Source organism: Bos grunniens, chromosome 24 (assembly GCF_055505025.1).
Source record: "Bos grunniens cultivar Pamir isolate PY7600 chromosome 24, Bosgru_T2T1.0, whole genome shotgun sequence".
Lineage (NCBI taxonomy): Eukaryota > Metazoa > Chordata > Mammalia > Artiodactyla > Bovidae > Bos > Bos grunniens.
This window is the reverse complement of record NC_141188.1, coordinates 27558129-27585009: the sequence shown is the minus strand read 5'-3', so window position 1 is coordinate 27585009 and position 26881 is coordinate 27558129. Positions and strand designations below refer to the sequence as shown.

Sequence of the window (26881 nt, the reverse complement as noted above, 5' to 3'; positions counted from 1 at the left end):
AACTAAGGAACTAAATACGAACAAACCTTATTTTAAGTTAAACACGTAAGCAAATGCCAAGAATTAGTGAGTAAGGAATGTCATGATCTCCTAGAAAGTACATTTTAGGTTAACTAAAATCTAAATTTACAACAATAAGAACTCTGAAAAGCAAGAGTTCCCCATTGTTATTTAAATGTTTCCAGGAACAGAAAGTTCACTGGGTTATAAATTAGCCCACTCCATATACAGAACTCTTTAACGATTGGAAAGTTTTCAGATTCTTTCTTACCAAGCTGTAATACATTTCCTAATCATTTCTCATTTTTTCTTTTTTTGGACTATACATGCAAAAAGTTTACCTCTTCCACATGACAACCCTGAAATATTCATTTTAAGAAAATTCTTTTTACACTCAAGTATATCAAAGCATTTGTAAACTTTTGAACTCAAGTTTCTACATTAAAACTAAGTTCCAAGTGCCTGTTATGCACCTGAATTTGCAAAGGACTAAGCAGTAAAATTCACAACCTGGAACCTGGAGACTCACAGAACAGCAGAGGAATGGCAAATACCAGTACCTACACGAAGCAAACATGCCAAGATCTCTGCTAGATGCTTTGTAAAAAGATATTTAGCAAAGATAAAGGTCTTTATATGAACATGAGTTCATAGTCAGCCTAGCTAGAGGGAAAGACTGTACATGAGAAACAATGAGAGCTCCATTTTATAGAGAAGACACATCATCTGTATGTCTTATACTTAATTATATATAAGTATATATATTTATACTGTGATAATTACAGTATTATTCCCAGGGAAGGAGGGTTAAAAAGGTATTCAGAGAGGAACTAAACAAAGATTAGTGAGAGTTATCACAACAGTCATCACTGCCATCCATTTGAAGAAGCAGAGGGACCTGAATTTCAAACAGAAGGGGCAGCCTTATTGTAGGTGGAGAGGGTACAAAACAGTGCTTTTAGAGCGAAAGCAGGGAAGCAACCTGGTTGACAAAAAAGAACTCACACAAAAAATACAAGGAAATTAATTGGACACCTAGATGACCATCATGAACTATATATGAGCATCAAAACGAAATGTTCATGTAGAAATATAAGTAATTACTTATATATTTGACCCTTGGAAGCATATATTAAAATGGATTAAAGTTTAAATAAACAAAATCCTTCACCATATAATCTTCCATTAACATTTCTTACACCCTATCTTTCCTTCTTGAGCACGGCCAGGTTATCCATGAGCTTCAGACATAGATATGACACTTCATTTCTTTGTACTGTGATCACTATACTTACAGACATTCTTTTATCACCAAAAGACAAAGTTAGCTTCTTATATCTCTGTTTTCCATATTTTCCTTCTCCCCAAAGAGTATTTCCTTTTTTATCAACAAGCTTTTGCATTTCTGTGAAATCACCTCCCTTTACCCTTTCAGTTTGGTAACACTTTAACTGCTTTCCACTTATGATATTCACGCATTCTTTGATGGGGAAAGTTTTTATACCAGAGAATCTTTTATAAGAATATAATCATCCTTCAATTGATATTATGTGAAAAATTTGATTTTGTCTTATGAATCCTAGTTTTCATGGCTTAGAACTTAGGATTTAAAAGACAATCAACACTGGTGTAATAAGTGAGTAAATATAAATCCTTGTTTCACGTCATAATTGTGTTCCTGATCCAATCAGATTTCACCTTTGCTTTTTTATAACCAGCAAATCACCATGATTATAAAGTAGTAGCAGTTTTAACTGTATTTCTCAGTTCATGTTTCCCCCACTATTTAGTAGGGTATTTTCTTTTCCTACTTATACTGAAAGATTTATAGTAAAAGATTCTGTGAGAGCTGCCAAGAGGAGAGGAAGGACTTCTCTAGTGGTCCAGTGGTTAAGAATCTGCCCGTCAGTGCAGGGGACGCAGGTTCGATCCCTGGTTGGGGAATATTCCACATGCAGTTAACCCTGCACACCACAACTATTGAACCAGCGCTCTAGAGCCCCCAGAACCACAGCTACTGAAGCCTGTAAACTCTAAAGCCCATGCTCTGCAACAAGAGAAGCCCCCGCCATGAGAAGCCCTCACATGGCCATTAGAGAGTAGCCCCTACTCAATGCAACTACAAAAGAGCCCATGTAGCAATGAAGACCCAACACAGCTGACAATAAATAATAAGTGAATAAATTTTTTTTAAAAAGATTAAAGGAATATGATATGCACATGATTAGGCAACAATATTCAAACTGTGGTTTTCTTTCAGACTTTGAAATTGAAATATTTTCCACTCGTGGGCATACTTTGTTTTCAGACTGCTTGGTTTTCTCACTGATTATGACGTGCGACAGACCGTCCCCATTCCCAGGCAACAAGAATACACCAAGGCTGAGAGAGAAAGTAAGGAAAAAACCTAAATGGGACAAATGTGAATGGACTGGCTTGCCACATACATCATAAGCAGCAGCATCAATAAAGATTAACCTTTGTCTCTCAACAGAGAATCTTTTTTTTTTTTTTAAGTAGACGTGGCTTTTATTGTAAAGCTATAGAAAAGAGTAGAAGTATAATATGTGAGAAAATATTTGTCTTTATCTTATTATCAAACTATTAAAAGGTAAAATGAAAAGTAATTTTTCATAAAATGAACAAGTCATTTCATGACTTTGGACCATTTCAGCTTTTGTTTATTTCCATGGGATTTGACATGTTTATTCACTTGCCCATTCCTGCTAAAGAAATTCAATGATTCTGTAGAAAAAGCCCAAAAAAAAAGAAAAAGACCACAGCATTGTTGTACCAGCTTGTTTGTTTTGAACATTCAATGTATAAAAATACGCTAACCATATCATTGTAGAGCTCTATACCAAGGCCACAGGTGAGTGGAACCCTGCACCAACGTCACAGGACAAAAGTCTCTGAAACTGACCAAGCCCCATAGCAACTGTTGCCATGGGCCTCTAGATCTAAACCAGCCAGTTCCTTGACCCCATATTAGGTAAAATACCCACCCTATAGCATCCTAACCAATCACGTAATGCCACCATTTTCAGTAGAATTTCCTCTGTCTTGAGGCCATAAAAATCAGCTACTAGCCCAAGAAAAGAGTTGGTTCTCCCTTGAGCCGGCCTGCTGTTCCAACAGCCTCTCCCACTCTAATAAACTTTATTCATCTCTCATTCTACCTCATGTCTGGAAATTCTTTTCCAACCCAGGTATAGACCATGACAACCATCTTGGATTAAACAGATAGTCAAAAACATAGGCTCTATCATAAAAACCCAAGTTCACTCATCTTTATCATTTATGGAAATTTACCCCAAATGAGTGAGTATATAATTGATGAGATGAAATGCCATATTGTAACTTTTATTTATGTTTTTTATAATCTTCTCTTAAGGTCTATTTTTATAATGTATACATAGTATGTTATGATGTTAGCATATTAGTTGAGGTGGAGGCTAGGGCCTTGAGTTTCACAGGCTCACTCTTTATTGATGAATTTAAGACACAAGAGCAAGAATTTAAAGCACAGGAAGAGAAAAACAAGCAGCTCAAATAGTGAGTTATTGAAATCAACCAAGATCTCCAAAACAAAGGAGCCTGGGGAGATGGGATAGGGGGTTGACATGGTTCTGGATCTAGCTCAGTGGTTCAGAATGTGTTTATTTGAAAAAAAAAAAAAAAAAAGAATGTGTTTATTTGAGATGGCAATCAAAGCTTAAGTCAAGCACTTGCATTGCAAAAAGAGAAACCAACTGACAGAGCTTACACTGCAAAGGTTCATATTAAAAAATGATTTACTGCTTGGAGGGTATGTTCAAAAGGGTTTTGAGATCACTATTTTAGGACATTTCTTCACAAGATAGGTTCTAGAATTAAACTTGGAGAATGACTGCGAATCTCAGTAAAAAAGACTCCAAAAACCATTGTTTGGACATTTATTTAGGAAATAGGATAAATGTTTTATTCCCTAGTAAGAAAGACTCAGAACAAACCTATCTGAACCCATCTGTTTTAGGGAGTTGAATCCCTCCAGCAAGTTCAGAATAATCTAAAAAAATTAGAATAAAATTAGATAATAATCTAATAAAATTAGAATAATCTAAACCTAAAAATCCTGAAAACAATAGAGATCCTTGATGATGCCACTAGGTCCATGGCAGACATCAAATAATATGAACCTTGAAACTGAAACCTCCAAGTTTTGAATTAGTGATACACTGAGACCTCAACTGGGTGGTTGCCAAGAAATTAAGCAATCATGATGCAACCATTGTTTGCAATTAAACAATTATTGTTTGTATTAAATTTTGATGTGGAAACAAACAAATTTAACTCCAAGATTTCCTTAAAAATATGTCCTATATTTATATTTTATTTCTAGAAACTTGCACTCACCTGCATCGAACGCAATCACAGAAACATTGTATTGGTTGTTTTTTACAAATGTTGATTCTCTATCTAGCACTTTTACAGTTTTCAAGTCACCAGTGTATTCATTAATTTCAAACCAGTTATCTTCATCTTGTATCTTCTTATACCTAGTTTTCAGAAATCAAATGTAAACGTTCAAACCAAAGAGTGGACATAAGCCAAAATCTGTCATTCTGAAAAACACATAGAATGTTCCCAAATCTGAAATCAATCATCAATCACAACTGGGGCTTCCCAGGTGACTCAGTGGTAAAGAATCTGCCTGCCAGTGCAGGAGATGTGAGTTCCATCCCTGGGTGGGAAGATCCCCTGGAGGAGGAAATGGCACCCTTATCCAGTATTCTTGTCTGAGAAATTCCATGGACAAAGGAGCCTAGTGGGCTACTGTCCATGGGGTCACAAAGAGTCAGACTCTACACAGTCCATGGGGTCATAAAGAGTCGGACACTACTGAGCGACTGAGCGTGAGGATGAACCTCACAATTAAAAAGAAGAAAATTCTGAAAATATCTTACCTTAAGCCCTCGCCAGTGCCCCTTTCCGGGTCCACTGCTTTGTATCCAAGGAGCTCTGTGCCTGCGGGGAGGCAGTCTTCACTCTGAATGACTTTTACTGGTGGCTGGCACTCAGGGCCCTCATCATGGTCTTTAACTTTAACAGTGACAATTGTAGTACACATAGTCGTAGTAGTTTTTGAGTTTACTGCCTTAGCGAATTGTGCTTCGTTAAGTACACCAATTTGCAAGACAACTTGGCGATTGACTTCATAGTTCAGTGGCTGTTCAATAAACACACTTGAATGAGTCAATATTTAACACTATATACAGAAGACAAAAGTATGATTCTAAGTTTTAGCACCAAAGGGAGAATCATTATGTATAAAATGTTACCGGAAGTTGCAGCTCATGTATTAACAATGAATAATCAGCTTCCTATAAGCAACAAACACTACCAAGTGCAAAATTGTTTATTTTTAAGATTCAACCAATTTTTCTTCTTGCTTTCCTTTGGGAAGTTCCTTCCTCCATTATTTTTTTTTTACAAGTTTGAATAGGAATAAAAATACAGAATATTCGAATGAATTTCAATGGGCGGTTTCTCATTATTTTATTATTTATCAAATGGGGTAACAGTGATAACTAAACCAGCAAAAGTCCCTCTAAGCTAAGTATATAAAATAATTAGATAGACTGTAACCAAGCAGGACCCTATGGGGCCTTCCTAGGGCAGGCCCTTGTCCCCCATATCCTCTGCTTCAGCTCTTTCTGAAGTACCTAGATAATGGCATGACACCTGGCACACACTTGCTGAGTTCTTTTAAAGGTGTGAAACCCCGCCCCCAGCCCACCAAATGGAAGATGTTAACTCCTTGATGACCATGAGAACACAGCCCCCCCGACCTAAAGACTGATACTGTTAACTCCTGTTACCTCACCATCAGCCAATCAGAGCACTGTGCACAAGCCGACCACATACCTGGAATGTTCCTTCCTCACCTTGCCTTTGTAAATGGCTTGTTGAAACCCTTAGGGGCTTCCCTGGTGCCTCAGAGAGTAAAAATTCTGCCTGCAATGCGGACCTGGGTTTGATCCCTGGGTTGGGAAGATCCCCTGGAGAAGGGGATGGCAACCTACTCCAGTATTCTTGCCTGGAGAAATCCATGAACAGAGAAGCATGGTGGGCTACAGTCCATGGGGTCACAAAGAGTCGGACATGACTGAGGAACTAACACACACGCACAATAGGGGAGTCTGGGGTTTTCAAGCACAAGTCAGCCACTCTCCTTGTATTGGAACCTTTACAAGAAAGCTGCACTTTATCACAATTGAGTGTCAGTAGATTGTCTTTACCATGCAGGAGTGAGTGGACCCAAGTTGGGCTCCGTAATAAGACCACTAGGACATGAGACTTGGCTATAATGGAGCGGTTACTGTGAGCGTCTAAATCAAAAGACATAATTGTATTATCAGCAGCACCTTTTCAAAGTACATTATATTTGGGTTTGTTTGTTCCTGAAGTGAATAACTAGAAAGAATCTACAAACAATTAACAATTAGAGACTAAATCTACCAAAATACAAAAAAAGAGAGAACCAAACCCAGAAAAAAGGTCCAAAAATTTTAAAAAGAAAGAAATAGAGAAAAAAAGATAGAATAGGTAATATTATAATTAAAGGACATATTCTAAAAATTTCACGAGGAAGGCAAAATTTATGCATATCCCTTCTAAGAAAATACACTGTCTCTAAGAAATTAATATGGAAAGTTGTAAGAAGTTAGTGAACATTGCAGGTAGAAGGTCTCAGAAAGAAACCAAGTTGAGTTAAAGTGAATATTCTCTGAGCCAGCAAATGCAGTTAAATTTTTAAAATCCCAACACACTTGTTACCTCAAATATAGGAGAAATAATGGGAATAGATGCTAAATGTTTAGTAAATAGTCTGTCTTACAAAATATATTGTAGAGTGGTAAAACTATAATGTGAGTGTGAAGAGAATCGAAAAGTCAAGAGGTTAATTTCAATATTGATTTTTCCATTTCTCTCTGTCTTATACTTCATAAGGAATTAGATAAGTGGGTGTCTAAGACCCCTTCTAAGGTTAATATCTATCAGTTTAATATTTCTCTGTCTTGGTTTTCCTCATATATAGAACAGTCAGTTTTGTACCAACCACCTCTTTCGTCTAAGAGAAAAGGAGGATAAAATAATAATAAAGCTCATGTATGAAACAATATAAATCATTTCAGCATTGCATTGCAACAACTCTAGTTATATACATATAAGAATTACTATATACATATATATATATATAAATATTTTTTACCTTGACAACACACAAGACCGCTTCATTTGTATTTGGGTCTGTACTAATTTTGAAGGTTCCATTTTCATTTCCCTGTAGGATCTGGTACACAGCCCTCGAGTGCGGCGTGTTTGGCAAATCATGGTCATGCACCGCCATTCGTAAAATTTCAACATCAATTCTGTTTTCTTCTACTTCTACAGTATACTGAAACAATTGCCCATTGTTATTATAAATTCAGAGTTTTAATGACGTAATTTTCTACTCAAAGTTATATTTAAAGAAAAAGAAAGCAAAGTGATATGGAAATGTGCAAACATGCAGTGGGAAGGATGTACACATTTAACGCATAATGCTGTTTCAAATCTTGTCCATTCTTCATGCCTTACCTTTTCAACTTCCTGACCAACGAAGGCATGTCTAGTCAAAGCTATGGTTTTCCAGTGGTCATGTATGGATGTGAGAGTTGGACTATAAAGAAACTGAGCACCAAAGAATTGATGCTTTTGACCTGTGGTGTTGGAGAAGACTCTTAAGAGTCCCTTGGACTGCAAGGAGATCGAACCAGTCCATCCTAAAGGAAATCAGTCCTGAATATTCATTGGAAGGACTGATGCTGAAGCTGAACCTCCAATACTTTGGCCACCTGATGCGAAGAGCTGACTCATTTGAAAAGACCCTGATTCTGGGAAAGATTAAAGGCAGGAGGAGAAGGGGACAACAGAGGATGACATGGTTGGATGTCACCACCGACTCGATGGACATGAGTTTGAGCAACCTCCGGGAGCTGATGATGGACAGGGAAGCCTGGTGTGCTGCAGGCCATGTGGTCTCAAAGAGTCGGACACGACTGAGTGACTGAATTGACTGACTGAGGTGATTTTTCTAATTCAAGCCCTCAGATCTAGCTTTAGTCTGAACCTTAAAAGCAAAATGGCTGTCTGGGGAGGCCTTACAAATAGCTGTGAAAAGAAGAGAAGTGAAAAGCAAAGGAGAAAAGCAAAGATATAAACATCTGAATGCAGAGTTCCAAAGAATAGCAAGAAGAGATAAGAAAGCCTTCTTCAGCGATCAATGCAAAGAAATAGAGGAAAACAACAGAATGGGAAAGACTAGAGATCTCTTCAAGAAAATCAGAGATACCAAAGGAACATTTCATGCAAAGATGGGCTTCATAAAGGACAGGAATGGTATGGACCTAACAGAAGCAGAAGATATTAAGAAGAGATGGCAAGAATACACAGAAGAACTGTACAAAAAAAGATCTTCACGACCCAGATAATCACGATGGTGTGATCACTGACCTAGAGCCAGACATCCCGGAATGTGAAGTCAAGTGGGCCTTAGAAAGCATCACTATGAACAAAGCTAGTGGAGCTGATGGAATTCCAGTTGAGCTATTCCAAATCCTGAAAGATGATGCTGTGAAAGTGCTGCACTCAATATGCCAACAAATTTGGAAAACTCAGCAGTGGCCACAGGACTCGAAAAGGTCAGTTTTCATTCCAATCCCAAAGAAAGACAATGCCAAAAAATGCTCAAACTACCACACAATTGCACTCAGCTCACACACTAGTAAAGTAATGCTCAAAATTCTCCAAGCCAGGCTTCAGCAATATGTGAACCGTGAACTTCCTGATGTTCAAGCTGGTTTTAGAAAAGGCAGAGAAACCAGAGATCAAATTGCCAACATCCGCTGGATCATGGAAAAAGCAAGAGAGTTCCAGAAAAGCATCTGTTTCTGCTTTATTGACTATGCCAAAGCCTTTGACTGTGTGGATCACAGTCAACTGTGGAAAATTCTGAAAGAGATGGGAATTCCAGACCACCTGATCTGCCTCTTGAGAAATTTGTATGCAGGTCAGGAAGCAACAGTTAGAACTGGACATGGAGCAACAAACTGGTTCCAAATAGGAAAAGGAGTTCGTCAAGGCTGTATATTGTCACCCTGTTTATTTAACTTCTATGCAGAGTACATCATGAGAAACGCTGGACTGGAAGAAACAAGCTGGAATCAAGATTGCCGGGAGAAATATCAATAACCTCAGATATGCAGATGACACCACCCTTATGGCAGAAAGTGAAGAAGAACTCAAAAGCCTCTTGATGAAAGTGAAAGTGGAGAGTGAAAAAGTTGGCTTAAAGCTCAACATTCAGAAAATGAAGATCATGGCATCCGGTCCCATCACTTCATGGGGAATAGATGGGGAAACAGTGGAAACAGTGTCAGACTTTATTTTTGGGGGCTCCAAAATCACTGCAGATGGTGACTGCAGCCATGAAATTAAAAGACGCTTACTCCTTGGAAAGAAAGTTATGACCAACCTAGATAGCATATTCAAAAGCAGAGACATTACTTTGCCAACAAAGGTTCATCTAGTCAAGGCTATGGTTTTTCCTGTGGTCATGTATGGATGTGAGAGTTGGACTGTGAAGAAGGCTGAGCGCCAAAGAATTGATGCTTTTGAACTGCATTGGTGTTGGAGGAGACTCTTGAGAGTCTCTTGGACTGCAAGGAGATCCAACCAGTCCATTCTGAAGGAGATCAGCCCTGGGATTTCTTTGGAAGGAATGATGCTAAAGCTGAAACTCCAGTACTTTGGCCACCTCATGCGAAGAGTTGACTCATTGGAAAAGACTGTGATGCTGGGAGGGATTGGGGGCAGGAGGAGAAGGGGATGACAGAGGATGAGATGGCTGGATGGCATCACTGACTCGATGGACGTGAGTCTGAGTGTACTCCGGGAGTTGGTGATGGACAGAGAGGCCTGGCGTGCTGTGATTCATGGGGTCACAAAGAGTCGGACACGACTGAGCAACTGATCTGATCTGATCTGATCTTACAATATTTACAGTCTAATACTCCTCTTTTTAAAATACATAAATGCTTTCTATCAAGATATTAAAACTTCAGTTATTTAAAGATAATTATAAATTGTATTTTTTAAACTTTTAATTCACAGACAAACACTTTAAGGAAAAAAATTTGCCCTCTTTGAGAAATGAAATCATAATTTCTCTCCCCTAGCTCCCTCAAGAAATATGGTTACAGAAAAGGACATTAAAAAAGCAGTAAATCAGAACATTCTAGAGATGTAAAATAAATTCATAGAAAGATGATAGCCTAATAGCTCTAGATTCTTTTTTTTTTTAATAATAGATATAGATTTGAATCCCACATATTCCTCTTATATGGTCTCTTGGTATGAGCGCATGGGCAAGTTACCTAACTGAACTTTCATTTCCTCCTATGAAATATAAGATTAAACATATCCTTATAAATTACAAGGATTAATGTAAAAAATTACATGAATGTGCTTCTCACTACAGGTTTTCTCTTCTTTGACTTGTATTCTGGTATAGATTAATGAAAATGTGGAGATTACTCATGAAAAGTTCAAGGAAGAATCATTTTCTAGAAGTATCATCCAAAATGTATTTCTTGCATTGTGTACTTCCTAAGTGAAAGTGTCCTCATATATAACCCATATCTACAGAGCCTGTGTACAGATGGCAGTGGGCAACCTATACTATCGAGCTCGCAGCAGAGCAGAAGATACAAGGTAGTCCCTTGCTCTCTTATGAAGATGACGTGTAAAGAACACAGACAAATGCCCTCTTTTCCTTCACCCTATAAAAGGAATTTAAATCCAAAGAATTTGATTCCAAAGCTTGGTATCCAAGAAACACCAACTATATGAATGAATTCAGGGCTAAGAACCTGATGCAAATAACTGATTCATTAGAAAAAAACCCCGATTCTGGGAAAAATTGAAGACAGGAGAAGAAAGGGAAGACAGAGGATGAGATGGTTGGATGGCATCACCAAATTGATGGACATGAGTTTGAGCAAGCTCCAGGAGTTGGTGATGGACAGGGAAGCCTGGTGTGCTGCAGTCCATGGGGTTGCAAAGATTGGACACAACTGAGCAACTAAACTGTACTAACTAACTGTAAGAGAGTAGTTATTTTCCTTGCATCCTGATTTTCCTTGCATCCTAGCACTGACTATTTCTACAGAAATCATGTTTTTCTGTGGATGTTATTTGTAAATGGTAGCTATTAAAACCAAAATGTATAATCTCATGGTGCTACCAGATTCTAGATTTGTTCTTTGAAGATGTAAATGAACCTAGATAAATGAATACATGTATATACTCACAGAAGTTTCTGTAAAATATGGTGCATTATCATTTTCATCCTCAAGAGAAATAGTAATTGTTCCTGTGTTAAATAAACCAAAAGGTTGGCCCCCCATGTCTCGAACTTCCATTATTAACTTATACGTATCACATTTCTGGAAGAAATAAAAAGATACACTGATGAACACATATTTCTCATAACTTGTGAGTCTCATAGCCATTTCTCAGGCTTTGATTCTTTCACAAACGTTCTTTTTTGATTAAAAAAAAAGAAGCCACCATAAATGCAAATAAAGAAAAGATATTTCAGTCAGTACAATGAAAAGCTGGTGTTTCTGATATAGTATTTTAAAAAGTAAAGCTATTTTAATATCCACACGTCAAACCAAGTCAATGATCTCTGAGACCTTGTATCTTCCCAGATCTCTGTAGGGACAAAGGAATAGACCTGAGAAGATTTACACACAGTCTATATGGAAACATTCTTGGAGAGGTGGCCACCAAGAACCTTATTGTAACTTCTCTGGGAATTCATGATCAGTTTAAATATAGTTTAGTGATTGAGAAATTAAGCAATTCATTACTTCTCTATCCAGTAAAGGTGTGGTTGTGGTGATGACACCTGTGTCTGGATGTACGGTGAAATGTCTTGGATTGTTTGGAATTTGCTGCAAGATTTTGTACTTCAGACGAGTATGTAGAGTGTCAGGCTCATCGAGGTCTATTGCAGTCACTTTTCCCACTGAAGTTCCTGTTTAGAGAAATCCAATGTTGTCAACAACTTAAAGTAGTGATCTAATTGAATTACAAACAAAAATAAAATCAACGCATGGCTGTGGCATATTCTCCCCTAAAACCCCCAGGTTGATTAATTTATCAATAAATAAGCCTGCCACCTGATGAGAAGAACTGACTCATGACAAAACACCCTGATGCTGGGAAAGATTGAAGGCGGGAGGAGAAGGGGATGACAGAGGATGAGATGGTTAGATGGCATCACTGACTTGATGGACATGAGTTTGAGTAAGCTCCGTGAGTTGGTGATGGACAGGGAGGCCTGGTGTGCTGCAGTCCGTGGGGTCACAAAGAGTTGGACATAATTGAGTGACTGAACTGAAGCATGCATACATGCTCAGTCATGCCCGACTCTGTGACCCCATGGGCTGTAGCCCTCCAGGCTCCTCTGTCCATTTCTCAGGCAAGAGTACTGGAATGGGTTGCCATTTTTTCCTCCAGGGGATCTTCCTAACCCAGGAATTGAATCCACATCCCTGCAACTCTTACTCAGATAGGCAAATCTTTTTTATCACTGAGCCAACTGGGAAGTGACTAAATGCTCTCCCACAGCTTTAAGCTCCCCTTACTTGGAAACTTCAATTAGGTGGCTACCACTGATATGATTTGTATTCTACATAGGTAAGAATATCCGCCCCACCCTTGGGAACAAGGGTGCTCAGATTCTTCCTCCTAATCTAGTCCATGACCATTTCTGGATGAGACCTTCTCTATATATCTTGTTTCCTTTATATTCAACTTGATAATGTTAAAGGAAAAGACTAGCTTTGCATATGATAACAAAGGTTTCATGCTTTTATATTTTAATAAATGTGCTGAATCGCTAATACATACGAGACAAACATTACACAACAGTCTGAGTGTCATCTGGACAAGCTTTATGGCTCAGAAATCAGAGTATTAGTAATGCTACCTTAGCAAACCATTTCTTGTGGAGAGTAACATAAAGTATGGGCACAGAGTGACAACAGAATGGAGAAGGCTTAGACACTAAGAACATATCTTGTGATTTTTAAGAATAAATTAGACTTGTTACACCCTTTGGTTTGATGAAGTCACAATCTTGGCTGCTAAGAGCATCAGACTAGTTTAAAAAATTTTTTTTCAATTTGTTTGGAAAATAAGCAAAGTAAAGGAATACATATGTTATAAGCCTGATCAGCATTTCCATACCATAATCTATTTTTGAGTCCTTGAAAAGGTATTGTGACTTTGTAAATATTCAAAAGATCTATTGCTTTATAAATACATCATGGACACCTATGCACATGATCAAAATAGAAAATATAAAAAGCATTTATCTGCCATTGTGGATTAATCTAACAAAGTTAGAAACTTTGTGGATCAGTTAGCAGCCTTCTACATGTGCCTAGAAAATTAATACAAAGACTTTGACTTTGAAGAGCCTATGATCTTATAAGACTACAAAGTTTTATGTAGATTATTTTTAAAAATATTTATTCATTTAACCACACTGGGTTTTAGTTGTGGCATGTGGGATCTAGTTCCCTGACCAGGGATGGAACCTGGACTTCCTGCAATGGGAGCATGTAGTTTTAGCCACTGGACTGCCAGGGAAGTCCGTATGTAAAATACCTTGAAAGTCAAACATTTAAAAATATTTTGCCTAACCCTGCTTAAAACAGTAATAAAGAATTCAACTGAAGCAAAATATCTCGTATTTTCCTAAAACATGAACTTACCAGTTCGGCAATTCTCAGGCACAGTAAAGACGGTCAGTTTGTTTTCAAAATATGGGGCATTATCATTGTCATCTTCAACTTTGAATACTAGGGGAAGTGGATACTCAGGTGCATAACCATCTGCAGTGGTCGCATAGGCATAGATCTGAAAGGTAGATGAACACCATCAGTTGATTCTTAAATAACAAATTTGGCACAAAATTGAAGTTAGCAGTTGGGGAAAGTCATAATACTTAAAAAAAAAATCATTGCCAAAGGTCTAAGAATGTATGCAACAGAGAAACAACACAGCTGCACAGTCTCTGCCTGCCCTCCAGCTTCAATCCTTTCTCATCGTTTTCCCATCAAAGACCACACTCTAGCTCAATGAGGCTTCTCTGGTCCCCGAATTAACTGTGCACTGTTCTCCTTGTTAGAATGCATGTAGACTTCCTCAGGTCATGCTAATGACAAGTTGTTTTTTTTTCCCTAAAGTTTGTACAAAATATGATTCTAGTTATTTGTAGACTTATATATGGACAACAAAGGATGAGATGGTTGGACAGTATTACCAACTCGATGGACGTGAGTCTGAGCAAGCTCTGGGGGTGGTGATGGACAGGAAAGCTGGGCATACTGCAGTCCATGGGGTCACAAAGAGTCAGACACGACTGAGCAACTGAACTGAACTGATACACATATATGGAGAAGAAAATAGCAATCCATGCCAGGATTCTTGCCTGGGAAATCACATGGACAGAGGAGCCTGGTGGGCTAAGTCCATAGGGTTGCAAAGAGTTGGACATGATTTAATGACTTAAGAAATAAACAATATATATCAATGATTTCTGGGTGATTCAATTATGCTCTTTTCTCTCTTTACCTGTATTTTCTCATTTTTTCTATCCTTAAGATGTATTTCTTGTGTAGTAAAAGTGTTAGCAAAATCATATATGCATTCCAAACTCTATCTCAAAAGGATATATCTTGACCCCAAATGCAATAATTTAATGCCCTTTCTCTTTAAATACCATCAGATTATTTTTGAACTCTTCTTATGTAGTATATGCATAGTCAGTCTTTAGTAAATGGTTGTTGAGTTAAACAGATTTTCTCCACTGACAGAAACAACTAAAGCTGCCCAGAGTGAACTCTGTGTGAATTCAGTTCTTCACCATAGCTAACTTTCTTGATTCCCCTACTGTAACCATTTTCTACAATGAACCAAGATTAAAACCCCAGGTATCTAACCCCTTCCTCTTTAGCCTTATGTTAGTCAATTGCCAGACTCTAGAGAGTGAAGCATTTCTGTGCACTAAGTTCTTGAGATTACAGCATTTCTGTGTCTCTTTATTATTCATCTCCTCTTTTCTATTTCCAAAGCCACCATCCTCATTTGACCCCAAATGCATCCTATCAACTTTCCTGTTATATTGTACATACATGTCCAACCAGTTCAGTTCAGTTGCTCAGTCATGGCCGACTCTTTGCAACCCCATGGACTGCAGTATGCCAGGCTTCCCTATCCATCACCAACTGCCGGAGCTTTCTCAAACTCATGTCCATTGAGTTGGTGATGCCATCCAATCATCTCATCCTCTGTCGTCCCCTTCTTCTCCTGCCTTCAATCTTTCCCAGCACCAGGATCTTTTCCAAAGAGTCAGTTCTTTGTATCAGGTGGCCAAAGTATTGGCCGACCAACTTTCCAACCAATGTCCAACAAATTTCCTATAATTTTCCTAACTGACCTTCTCCAAACTATGTAGCTCTCAGGAGTCAGACGCATTTCCATAAAGTACAATTTTAATCATGATATTCCTGAATAAGACTCTTCTGTGATCTCACCATTATCTACCAAAGTAACAGAAAATCCTCATTGCTGTGTTGAAAAGCCATATTTCATCTTCGCATGCTAACCTGATGGGGAAGACATTTCCACTTCTAATCTCTAGAAGAGAAGTTTTTGAAATAACCGTCCATGTTCCCTCTGTTCCCTTTTTCACTTTTCCCCAAACAACCTCCAGCTGGGCTTTTTCAGTAATAAAGCTTATACTTTGGTTTCCATCAGTCTGATCCCTGTATCTTAATAAATTCCACACTAAGGGATACAGCAGTGTATTATCACCACTTCACCATTACCATCATCACCTCCACCACCACACTTTCAGCCTTCTTATCAAACCCTCCCTCTCCCTTCATATTTGATGTAATTTTTCTCTCTTTCGACTGCTGTCATTTTGAGACTCTTGGCTAGAGGAAGCTCTATAATTGTTTTATGTCCCTATTGGTTTCCAATTTTTTTCAGAGTTGAAGCCTGAGAGTAAGAATATTTGTGTGACTAAAGCACCTTGTGTGACTAAAGCACAGTGCCTTACATTGAATAATTCTTCAATAAACAGCTTTTTGCATATAATACCATCCATCTTTCTTTTTTAGGAGAACAAACTACCCCCAAGGGTTTGCCCTCTGTAAAAACTGCCTTACAGGACCACTTATGACGAATTTCTGTACCTCATCACATTGGCAGTAAAACATCTCCCCATCTAACCTAAGTCCATCCTGCTGTAATTTACATTACTTTTTGCTAGTTTTTCTCCTCAATGGAAATGATCATCTACTTCTTACGTTTAAAATGATACGTCCCAATGTTTAAAATAAATATCATTATTTGACATTCCACTGATTTTTCAGATGTAGTGATTTCTAGTTTTATTTTTCACTATTCATGTGCTGAGCATCTCAAAAAAGATGATTTAAACTGGAGATTCAGCTAACTTTAAACTACAGCCTGGACCCCTAGGATAATTCACGTGTGCTCAGATAATAAAGAAACTATAAATATTTTCATAGTTACTACAGCAACAGTTTCAAAAAGCTCAATGAAACTAATGACTTTGTAGGCTAGTTCCCATAATTCTATATTGAAAGCAATAATAATATATTTAAATATTGCTCTATTAAGTATAAATAGAATATTGTATTTTATAATTAGTCATATTTTCAGCCAAGTTAGAAGACTATTATTTAAATTTTATACCATCGACTACAAATTTCCAACTGGTGACTCAGATGGTAAAGAATCAACCTACATTGCAGGAGACTCAGTTCTATCCCTGGGTCGGGAAGGTCCCCTGGGGGAGGGAATGGCAACCCACTCCAGTATTCTTGCCTGAAAAATCCCACAGACAGAGGAGCCTGGTGGGCTACAGTCCATGGTGTTGTAAAGAGTCGGACAAGACTGAGCAGCTAACGCTTTTACTTTCATCCTGAAACAATTAAATTGGAATTTCTGGGAACTGGCCCAAACACCAGTATTTTTCAAAAATTATCATGTGATCAGAGCTAAGTTATTATAGAGAACTTTAAATTCATTAAAATTCACTGCTCTTGTCCCAGGATTATACACATCAAAACCTGTCCTTTAAAATTTATATTTTCCCTTCCCCCTCCCTTTTATTCCCTTGTAATAATCATCCTTTTTCATCTATTGTACCAATGGACAATATTTAAAATATTAAGACAAATCATTGATTCTTCTGATATATATAAATAGCTTCAAAATACTAAAGAAAGTGAAGTTGCTCAGTCGTGTCCGACTCTTTGTGACCCCATGGACTGCAGCCTACCAGGCTCCTCCATCCATGGGATTCTCCAGGCAAGAATACTGGAGTGGGTTGCCATTTCCTTCTCCAGGGGATCTTCCCCACCCAGGGATTGAACCAGGTCTCCCACACTGCAGACAGACACTTTAACCTCTGAGCCACCAGGGAAGCCCCATGAAAATACTAAACCAGTAATAAAAAAACATAAATCTGAATTAATGATGCAATCATCTTACCGGAAACTCTTGATATTGCTCACGGTCTATGCTTCTTGTACAAAATATATCCCCTGTATCTTTTTCTATGAAGAACAGATTGAAGGGCTCTTTGTCTACCCCTGGTCCGCTTATGGAGTAAAAGATGGTGTAGTTTTGTGCAGCATCAGACTGAACCTGTAACAATAATTGACAGTTTAGGAAAAGAGCAAATATATCATGATAAATACTTTCAACCTAATCTTTTGTGATAGTTTATTTAGTATTGTTGTTGTTTAGTCACTAAGTCGTGTCTGACTCTTTTGTGACCCCATAGACTGTAGCCAGACAGGCTTCCCTGTCCTTGGAATTTCTCGGGCAAGAATACCAGACTGAGTTGTCTTTTCCTTCTCCAGGGATCTTCCCAACCCAGGGATCAAACCCAGGTCTCCTGCACTGGCAGGCAGATTCTTTACCACTGAGCCACCAGGGAAGCCCTTATTTTTTATTTCTTGCTCTCTTTCCCACATATCTATTCTTTCTTTCCCAGTGTCTCCCATATTTTAAAATTTTCAGTTATATCCTGCATTGTGTGAAGCCACAAACTCTGTCACTTATTATCGAATACTAAAGTCTTTGAAGTTATCTGCATAAGTATAGAAAAATCATGGCACTGATTTATTCTTTTTCTATTCTTATTCACTTACTCTTATTCCTGTATACAGCCATGATTTCAGTGGTTTTGAATTATTTGGAAGGGAAATTTTGTGACTAAAAAACTGGAAATAACACAACTTTCCTCCCATAGTTAATGCATCATGAATTGTACAATTTCAACTGAAGATCATGGCATCCGGTCCCATCACTTCACGGCAAATAGATGGGGAGACAATGGAATTAGTGGCAGACTTGATTTTCTTGGGCTCCAAATCACTGCAGATGGTGACTACAGCCATGAAATTAAAAGACACTTGCTCCTTGGAAGAAAAGCTATGACCAACCTAGACAGCATATTAAAAAGCAGAGACACTACTTGGCCATCTAGTCAAAGCTATGGTTTTTCCAGTAGTCATGTACGGATATGGGAATTGGACTATAAAGAAAACTGAGTGCTGAAGAATTGTTGCCTTTGAACTGTGATGTTGGATAAGACTCTTGAGAATTCCTTGGAATGCAAGGAGATCAAACCAGTCAATTCTAAAGGAAATCAGTCCTGAATCTTCATTGGAAGGACTGATGCTGAAGCTGAAGCTCCAATACTTTGACCATCTGGATGCAAAGAACTGACTCATTGGGAAAGACCCTGATGCCAGGAAAGATTAAAGGCAGGAGGAGAAGGGGACAACAGAGGATGAAATGGTTGGATGTCATCACCGACTCGATGGACATGAGTTTGAGCAAGCTCCGGGAGTTGGTGATGGATAGGGAAACCCGGCGTGCTGCAGTCCATGGGGTCGCAAAGAGTTGGACAAAACTGAGCAACTGAATTGAACTGAACTGAACTGAACTGAACTGAAAATTGGCCTAAGTTAAGTGGCAGTAACACTACTTTTTGGAAAACAGATATATTGGCCTTTTTTTGTGAGGGTAAGTGCTAATGAAAGAGAGAATTGAATTATGCAAAACCTGTAGGCATGTCCTCTGTATGTGAATGCTAAATTCTGGCAAGATATTTGAGAGAATCTGGATGCAGACCTAAAAGAATCAGAAACTCAAAATATACAACTTGTTTCTAATGCTAAAATATGACTTTTGGAGGGAAGTGATAAAATTCAAACTGTCTTCTATAGGACCCTAGTTCTCATAAATAGGTGGTCCTTATTAGTACCAACAGGTTAAAACCCTGATTCAACTCAAATGGAAAGTTCTAAAAACAAAGAAACAAAGCTAACATATATAACATCAAATAAAATGACATATACCTGCTGCACATGCTGTGGAAATGGACCTAGTGAGTTCTCCATCAGCGAACACGGAATAGGCGCCCATCGCCTCTTGCTTCGCCTGAGGACTGCGTCTTTCATATGTCTCTTAGGAACCTGCATTGGATGAGAGGTGAAAAAAATACAGCATTGCTTATCATTCTAGATCCAGTGATTTTTCACATAAACAGTAACATGAAGAAAATAGGTAACAGTTGCACATAACAATTTTATGGATAATGCCCAATTTCTCTTTTTTTGTTAGTAACACACACACACATACACACACAAAACCAGTTTCACCTATTTCCTGTTTTAATCACTTATCACCTAACCAACCAGAACTTTATAGGGTTTTGATGAAAGATACTATCTGAAGAAATACTGACCCACTAAAAAGAAATAATCCAAAAAATAAAGACTTGATTTTATTCCACAAAGAGTGGTACAACCAGAATTTGCTAAAATACTAGCTAACTTGAAAATGTATATATTTGTATACCTATATAAAGACACACAGTGTGTGTTCCAGCATATTTTATTTCATATGGAGACTCTTTACAATTTGGATATAAAATAATATTGTATAAGCCTTATGTTACATTAAGGCTTATGTTAATGTTATGTTATTATAGAACATTAAGTCTAAATGTTAAACAAATGTAAAGGATATGTAATATGTAAGCATATTCTAAATTTGATGAAGATTCTTACAGTCAAAAGGAATTGAGCTGAAAATTTTCCTTATAAATCAAATCACTTATTAATAAATTATCTTGTAAGACCAAATTCGTTGTGCATAATTTGTTTAAAGTGAGATTTATATGAATTCCAGGAACCTTCTCCCTTCTCACTTCCTAAGCACCACCACTCCCTGCAAGAAGACTAGCTTAGAGTCAGAACATTCAAACCAATCCTGTGGACTGGCCATACAGCATTCTCTGAAGGGAAGGACCTTGTAAAATGTTCTGTTAAGATAGGAATAAACTGGAGACCTTCTCATCTTTTCTTTAGAGACTCAAACCCACAGTCACTTGAGGGAAAGCCATTCAGGGTGGAGTGTCACGCCTCCAGCCAGGATCAATCTTCAGTGAGTCTTAGACCTGCCCTGCCTTGTTCTGCAGGTAGGTCACTCTTGTTGCCACACCTCAGAACATCACCTGAAACCTTTGATATTCTGCCTTCGTTCCCTGGCTACAGAGCTGTTCATTTTTACACCACTTGTAAATCACTCTATGACTCATTAAAGCAGTCTAGTTTTTACATATGTTTGTTATAAATGGAATAGAAAAAAAGTGAGTATTCAAGAACAAGAATTTTAACAAGGATGGAAATAGATGAAGGGCTCTGGTGAGCAGATTATTGTGCTTGCTGCTGCTGCTGCCAAGTTGCTTCAGTCGTGTCCGACTCTGTGCGACCCCATAGACAGCAGCCCACCGGCTCCCCGGTCCCTGGGATTCTCCAGGCAAGAACACTGGAGTGGGTTGCCATTTAAGTCTTGTCTAATATACCTTCTTTCCTCCTGCTTCCAGTATGATTTCTATCTCCTTCTGCCCCTGTCCCTGACTGTCTGAGAGCAAAATCGAAAAACTCTTTCCAGAAGACAAAACAAGGTCATGTGTTGTGTAAATGGAGCCATCTTCTAGAATCCTGAAGTCAGGATCACTTGACAGGATTAGGCTGGCCGACTGGAGACACTCCTTCAGATTCACTGCAGGGAAGAAATATCACAGTTATTTGTAAAGTGAAACAAGGATAGAACAAGTTTTACAGGAATGACAACCTCTAGTTAATGTGGGAGAAGCAAAAAGAGGGAGGTTACGCTAGGGGTGTGGAGTACTTACTCTTCTAAAACTTATAGGTCATAAAAATTAAATAATTAAATTGATGGAGTTGCTGTCTCCACTGATTTCATTAGCAATTAATTTATGAATAGATATAAAATATTTTTAATGTCACTGGATTTATTGTTTCCACTTTAACTCATTATTATGCACAAATGCATCCTTCTCTATTACATGTAGTTAAACTAACTGCATAATGTCAGATTTTGAACTTCTTTGTAATCATCTATGATGGTTATTAATAAAACTGTCTTGCAAAAAAATTAGAAAACTGTCCTATACTTGAATAATATTTCTCAGTAATATTGCAAGTACTACTTCTATAAAATCTTTTGGAAGCTTAATAAACTCCATGCTTAATTATGCTTAGTGGTTGTATCAAAATATTTCCTTTGCAGATTCATATTTAATATATTGGATTGGCTAAAAAGTTCATTCAGATTTTTCCATAGGCTGTTACAGAAGAAACCCCAATGAACTCTGTGGCTAACCCAATATTTATCATATTTACTTTGTGTCTTTAGAGTGTAGGCTGTATATCCTTTCAGTACTTTTGAAAGAAAAGGGGATTAATTTAAAACCTCCAAACACTGGGCAAAGCATTGTCTGTCTTGGAAAAAATACCACTTCTGTATATGAGATGTGTTTTTCTAGTTGTAAACTTAAGGCTAGTGAAAAATATTGATGAAAGGGATGTTACTCCTGGACTTAGAACAACCAAGTCATGCCTCAGATATAGCTGTGACAGTGTGTGTATGCATCCTCAGGTACTCAATTGTGTCTGACTCTTTATAACCCCATGATTATAGCCCACTAGGCTCCTCTGTCCATGGGATTTCCCAGGCAAGAATACTAGAGTGGGTTGTCAATTCCTTCTCCAGGAGATCGTCCCAATCCAGGGACTGAACCCACATTCTCTTGCGTCTCCTGCATTGGCAGGCAGATTCTTTACCGCTGAGCCACCAGGAAAGCCTGGCTGTGATAGTAAGACTGTTGCTGCTGCTGCTAAGTCGCTTCAGTCATGTCCGACTCTGTGCGACCCCAGAGACTGCAGCCCACTAGGCTCCCCCAACCCTGGGATTTTCCAGGCAAGAACACTGGAGTGGATTGCCATTTCTTTCCCCAATGCATGAAAGTGAAAAGTGAAAGTGAAGTCGCTCAGTCGTGTCCGACTCCTAGCAACCCCATGGACGGCAGCCCACCAGGCTCCTCCATCCATGGGATTTTCCAGGCAAGAGTACTGGAGTGGGGTGCCATTGCCTTCTCCAACAGTAAAACTACTTAACATTTTATTTGACTTTCGGAAGCTTTTCTGTAAAATAGATCACACAAATTCTTGCTGGGCACCTGGTCTTTGTAATCAATCTCCAGCATAAATTTTCTTTGGGGGCACTTCAATTTTGTCATGTCTGTTTTCTATCTAATCAATGAAAGAATGCTGGTTTGGCGATTTTGGCAGCAGATCAGTCATAGGAAATTAAAACACATTTCTCATTTTGGTGCTTTGTTTGTACTAAACTAAGATAATTTAGCCTTCTGATATTTGCTAATTTTCCTAGCAAGAAAAGTACACAACTAACTTGGTGCTTTAATTGTTTCTAACCACAACCAAAAAACAAGTTGTTTATCTTTCAAGTCAAATTTTAATGCCAAAATGACTACCGTATGGCTTGAACAGCCGAAAGCTAAGTGTAGCAGTTAAAACTATGAAATTCTTTACATCCTTTCTCACCTTTGCCTACAAGTGCTTCAGCCCGAAGATGAGAAGGAACTTGAAGAGAAATTTTCTGACAAGCATCGCAAAATAATATTAAAACCTCAAAAGAAAGAAAAAAATCAGGAGTTACATTTGATCAGAAGCTTTCACATTACAGTTTTGTCTTACTGATAAAAATATTGTGAATTTCAATAACAAATTAATCTTCTAATCTTTCAATATTTTTCATATTCATTTTAAAAGGAAACAGCAAAGAAAATGGCTTTAGGAACCCAACAGTCATTTAGTAGCAATGAAAAAATTAAAATGAACAGAGTTCTTAGAACCTGAATTGTATTGCATCATTTCAAGAAAATGAGTTACAAACTATTGACTTTATATGTAGAGTTTATCATCTCTAGGGTCATTTGTAAATGTCATTCTGATTTCTCAGGAAAAGTCACTCAGTTGCATCCAACTCTTTGCAACCACATGGACTTCTCCAGGCCAGAATACTGGAGTGTAGCCTTTCCCTTCTCCAGGGGATATTCCCAACCCAGGGATCAAATCCACATCTCCCGAATTGCAGGCAGATTCTTTGCCAGTTGAGCCACAAGGGAAGCCCTTCTAGAGTTAGGGGACCCATTATTTGAGAGAAGGAAAGAAAACCATCAGCTATACTATGGATGTACATTTCTTTTCTAACTCAACTCAAGTCTATTGGCTATATCATGTAGGCCTATTTAAATAGTCTGTAATTTTACAATAACTCTGTTAGATAACACCAAAAACTGGAATTTAAAAAGTTGTATTTGTATTCTGGCTTTAAATTAAATAACCTCTTTTTTAAAAATGGGTCTTTTTACTACGTACTTAACTTCTTAATATTTTCATTTCTAATGTCAGGGAATGTACAAAAATATACCTAAAGAACTTTCTGTATATAAAAAATTATATTAATAATGGTCTAAGTATATAACGTGGAAGAGCATTTTATAATTAGAAATAGATATGAGTATCTACACACATAGATTCATAGACCTACACATCTATACTATATAGTCACACATTATTCTCAGAGGATACATCTACATATCCTCTCATACCTCCATCAGTTTTCCTTCCTGCCCTAGGGTCCCCACTTCATTGGTTCTGCCTCACAGACAGAGCCAATGCAGATCTCTAAGACATACTATATCCCAGTCTTCAAACTAAACAAGCAGCTTAGTTATTTGGAGGAAGCTGGGGTCAGACTCATTTTTAGGCATCATGGCATAAGGAATGGATGGGCAGTGGGCTAACCAAAGGGTACTGGGCAAAGCAGAGACCAAAAGTAAAAGAAATCTGGGTGAATATCTTAGAAAGCTTTCCCTTCATTTTACCTAACTAATAATACTAACTAAAGATCTCTGTTCTCCCCCTACACATACCCCCAGACAATTATAGGATGAGCATATGACCATTAACCCCACTTAGTGTTTTTTTTTTTTTTTTGATTCATTTATTTGGCCGTGCTGGGTTTTAGTCACGGGATCTTAGCTGAGGCATGAGAACTCTTAGCTGCGGGAATCTAGTTCCCTGATATAGGAACTGAACCTGGGCCCTGCATTGGGAGCATCGAGCCTCAGCCACTCGACCACCAGGGAAGTCCCCTAGTGTACTGTTTATACAGAGAAAATATTTACCCTGATACAATAAAATCTTTAAATACTGAAAATATAATTTGAAGCTAAAATATTTTATGAAAATGAAAACAAGAAAGAAATTCAGTGCTCAGAAATGCCAGATGTAGATATGGGACAACTCCCCTCTTCCTAACCCCCGCCAAAGAAAAAAATTAGTACCTAAATACACAGTTACAAAAAACATAAGTGGAAGTCAAGTTCCTGTATTTTATCAATGAATGTCACATTTTTCTTTATTATTATTTTTTCCCCAGTTAAACGCCTTCCTTGAACTAAGAGCTCTGCCCTTCTCTCAGTCCTTTCTGGCTAAAATGAAGTGAATCCTGGATATTTCACATCTTCATCCAGACTCCTTTTCCTCTTCTCGAAGCTCAGGGGAACTAAGCAGGTGAAACAAGTACAGCTTCTTTAGTGACTAGTAGCAAAAGCAAACCTCAGAACTTTCCAGGCCAAATGCCTGAGGAGTGAATTCATCCTATTGCTCCTTAGAAAAACACCCCAGCAAGACTGAACAGGGGATTCCCTTGAAAAATGAACAGCCTGGCGGTGGAAACTTGAAAAGCAAACCAAACACCAGCCGTCCTGGGTCACAAGTCTCTGTGCTTCCTTGAATTTTACTCAGCTCTGCTCCTGTTCTTCCAGTCTCCCTTCTCTGCCTTCCACTCCCGCCCTCCTCTCTTTCAAGCCCAACCTGAAGGAAGGCAGCACCGAGTAACATGCATAGACTCCCTAATCCTTTGCTTGTTACTCACCAGGAGAGAGAATAGGAGCTGCTTCCAGAAGATGCTCCCTGGGGCGGCAGAGGCCACAGCCATCAGAAGTGGTCCTGATGCTCAGGGATGGTGACTGGATAACAGGGCAGCTTGGAATACACAGGGCGGCTTCGGCAGATTCCCCACAGCTGGCACCTGGGCAGGGTAACCTGTTGCCACTTTGGCGCGGATGAACTTTGGAGAAAAGTCAGCAGGCAAACGGGAGAAATGACAGGAGAGGGAGCAATGGGACAATTGCTTTCCTCCTATTCCCGGGTCAGTCTTCGTCCTTCAATTCAGTTACCTCGGAATGGAAAGAGGTTTTCCTACAACTGGGGAGGGTGGGGTACAAAACACCCCCAAACGCAGCCACTGGCTCCTCCTCACGGCTTTCAAAATTTCTCCTGCCACTTGACACATCGGCAGAAGCAACAGGGAACACCCTCCATCCTCGGCCCTCCGCCCTTCCCCCCAGGTCAATGCTCTGAAGTCCTCCCCAGTTATTACCCACTCCCACGTCCTCCCCTCCTTCCTAGCCTTATTAACCCGTCTTGCCCCTGGGCACAAACATAGATTGTGCACGAATTCCATGCAAAGAAGCGATGCCTTCTCAACCACCCTTGGCAAATCAGGGATACACAGGCATGTGGAATCACATACATCAGGCGTTATCTCCCCATCTAAGCATTTAGGTGTAGTCTGTCACACACAGCAAAGCCGTTCTGCTAGAGACCAAGCGCCGCAGTCCACAGCAGCAACTTTGCAGATGGCACTGTGTCTGCTCCTTATTATCGACTGCACACTGGTTTGATTCTCTGTCAGAGGAATTTACTACAGTGTATATTGATGTTATAACAGTAAGTGAATGAGATATAATTTTCTTATTGCAGTCTTCAATTTTTTTTTAATTCTATTTATTTAAACTGGAAGAAACAAAAACAAAAAACCCCGAGTTCACCCATTTCTTCCACCATTTCCCACCTCCCGCTTCTCTTCTAAACCACCAATCTGTTCTCTGTATCTATGAGCTTAGCTTTCCATCTATTTATTTTTTTTCTTAGATTCCACATGAAAGTAAGATCATGGGCATTTGCCTTTCTCTGTCCTATTTATTTCATTTAGCATAATGCCCTCCAGGTCCATTCATGTTGTCGCATGAATAATATTCCATTGTATATATACACACCACAATTTCTTTATCCACTCGTTCATTGATGGAGACTTGATCAATGGAATCCAGGTTGATTCTATATCTCGTCTATTGTAAACAATGCTTCAAAGAACAAGGGGTTGCATATATCTTTTCAAAGTAGTGTTTTCATTTTCCTTGGAT

The 26881-nt window shown here is 38.5% G+C and overlaps 1 protein-coding gene across 2 annotated transcripts in view; it reads right to left on the bottom strand.

Annotated features, from left to right (window-relative positions):
* DSC1 (desmocollin 1) overlaps positions 1-26606 on the bottom strand; it is a 36295-nt gene extending 9689 nt beyond the window's left edge. For both annotated transcript variants that reach the window (XM_086372888.1, XM_086372887.1), the window contains exons 1-11: positions 25549-26606; positions 23148-23232; positions 21083-21282; positions 19572-19688; positions 17692-17847; positions 13875-14019; positions 11961-12127; positions 11397-11531; positions 7256-7441; positions 4947-5209; positions 4396-4538 (exon numbers count right to left, since the gene is read on the bottom strand). In XM_086372888.1, the coding sequence (XP_086229014.1) occupies positions 4396-4538; positions 4947-5209; positions 7256-7441; positions 11397-11531; positions 11961-12127; positions 13875-14019; positions 17692-17847; positions 19572-19688; positions 21083-21282; positions 23148-23232; positions 25549-25611 (1660 nt within the window). In that variant the 5' untranslated portion in view covers positions 25612-26606. The remainder of the gene's footprint in view (positions 1-4395; positions 4539-4946; positions 5210-7255; positions 7442-11396; positions 11532-11960; positions 12128-13874; positions 14020-17691; positions 17848-19571; positions 19689-21082; positions 21283-23147; positions 23233-25548) is intronic.
* Positions 26607-26881: the final 275 nt, after the last annotated feature.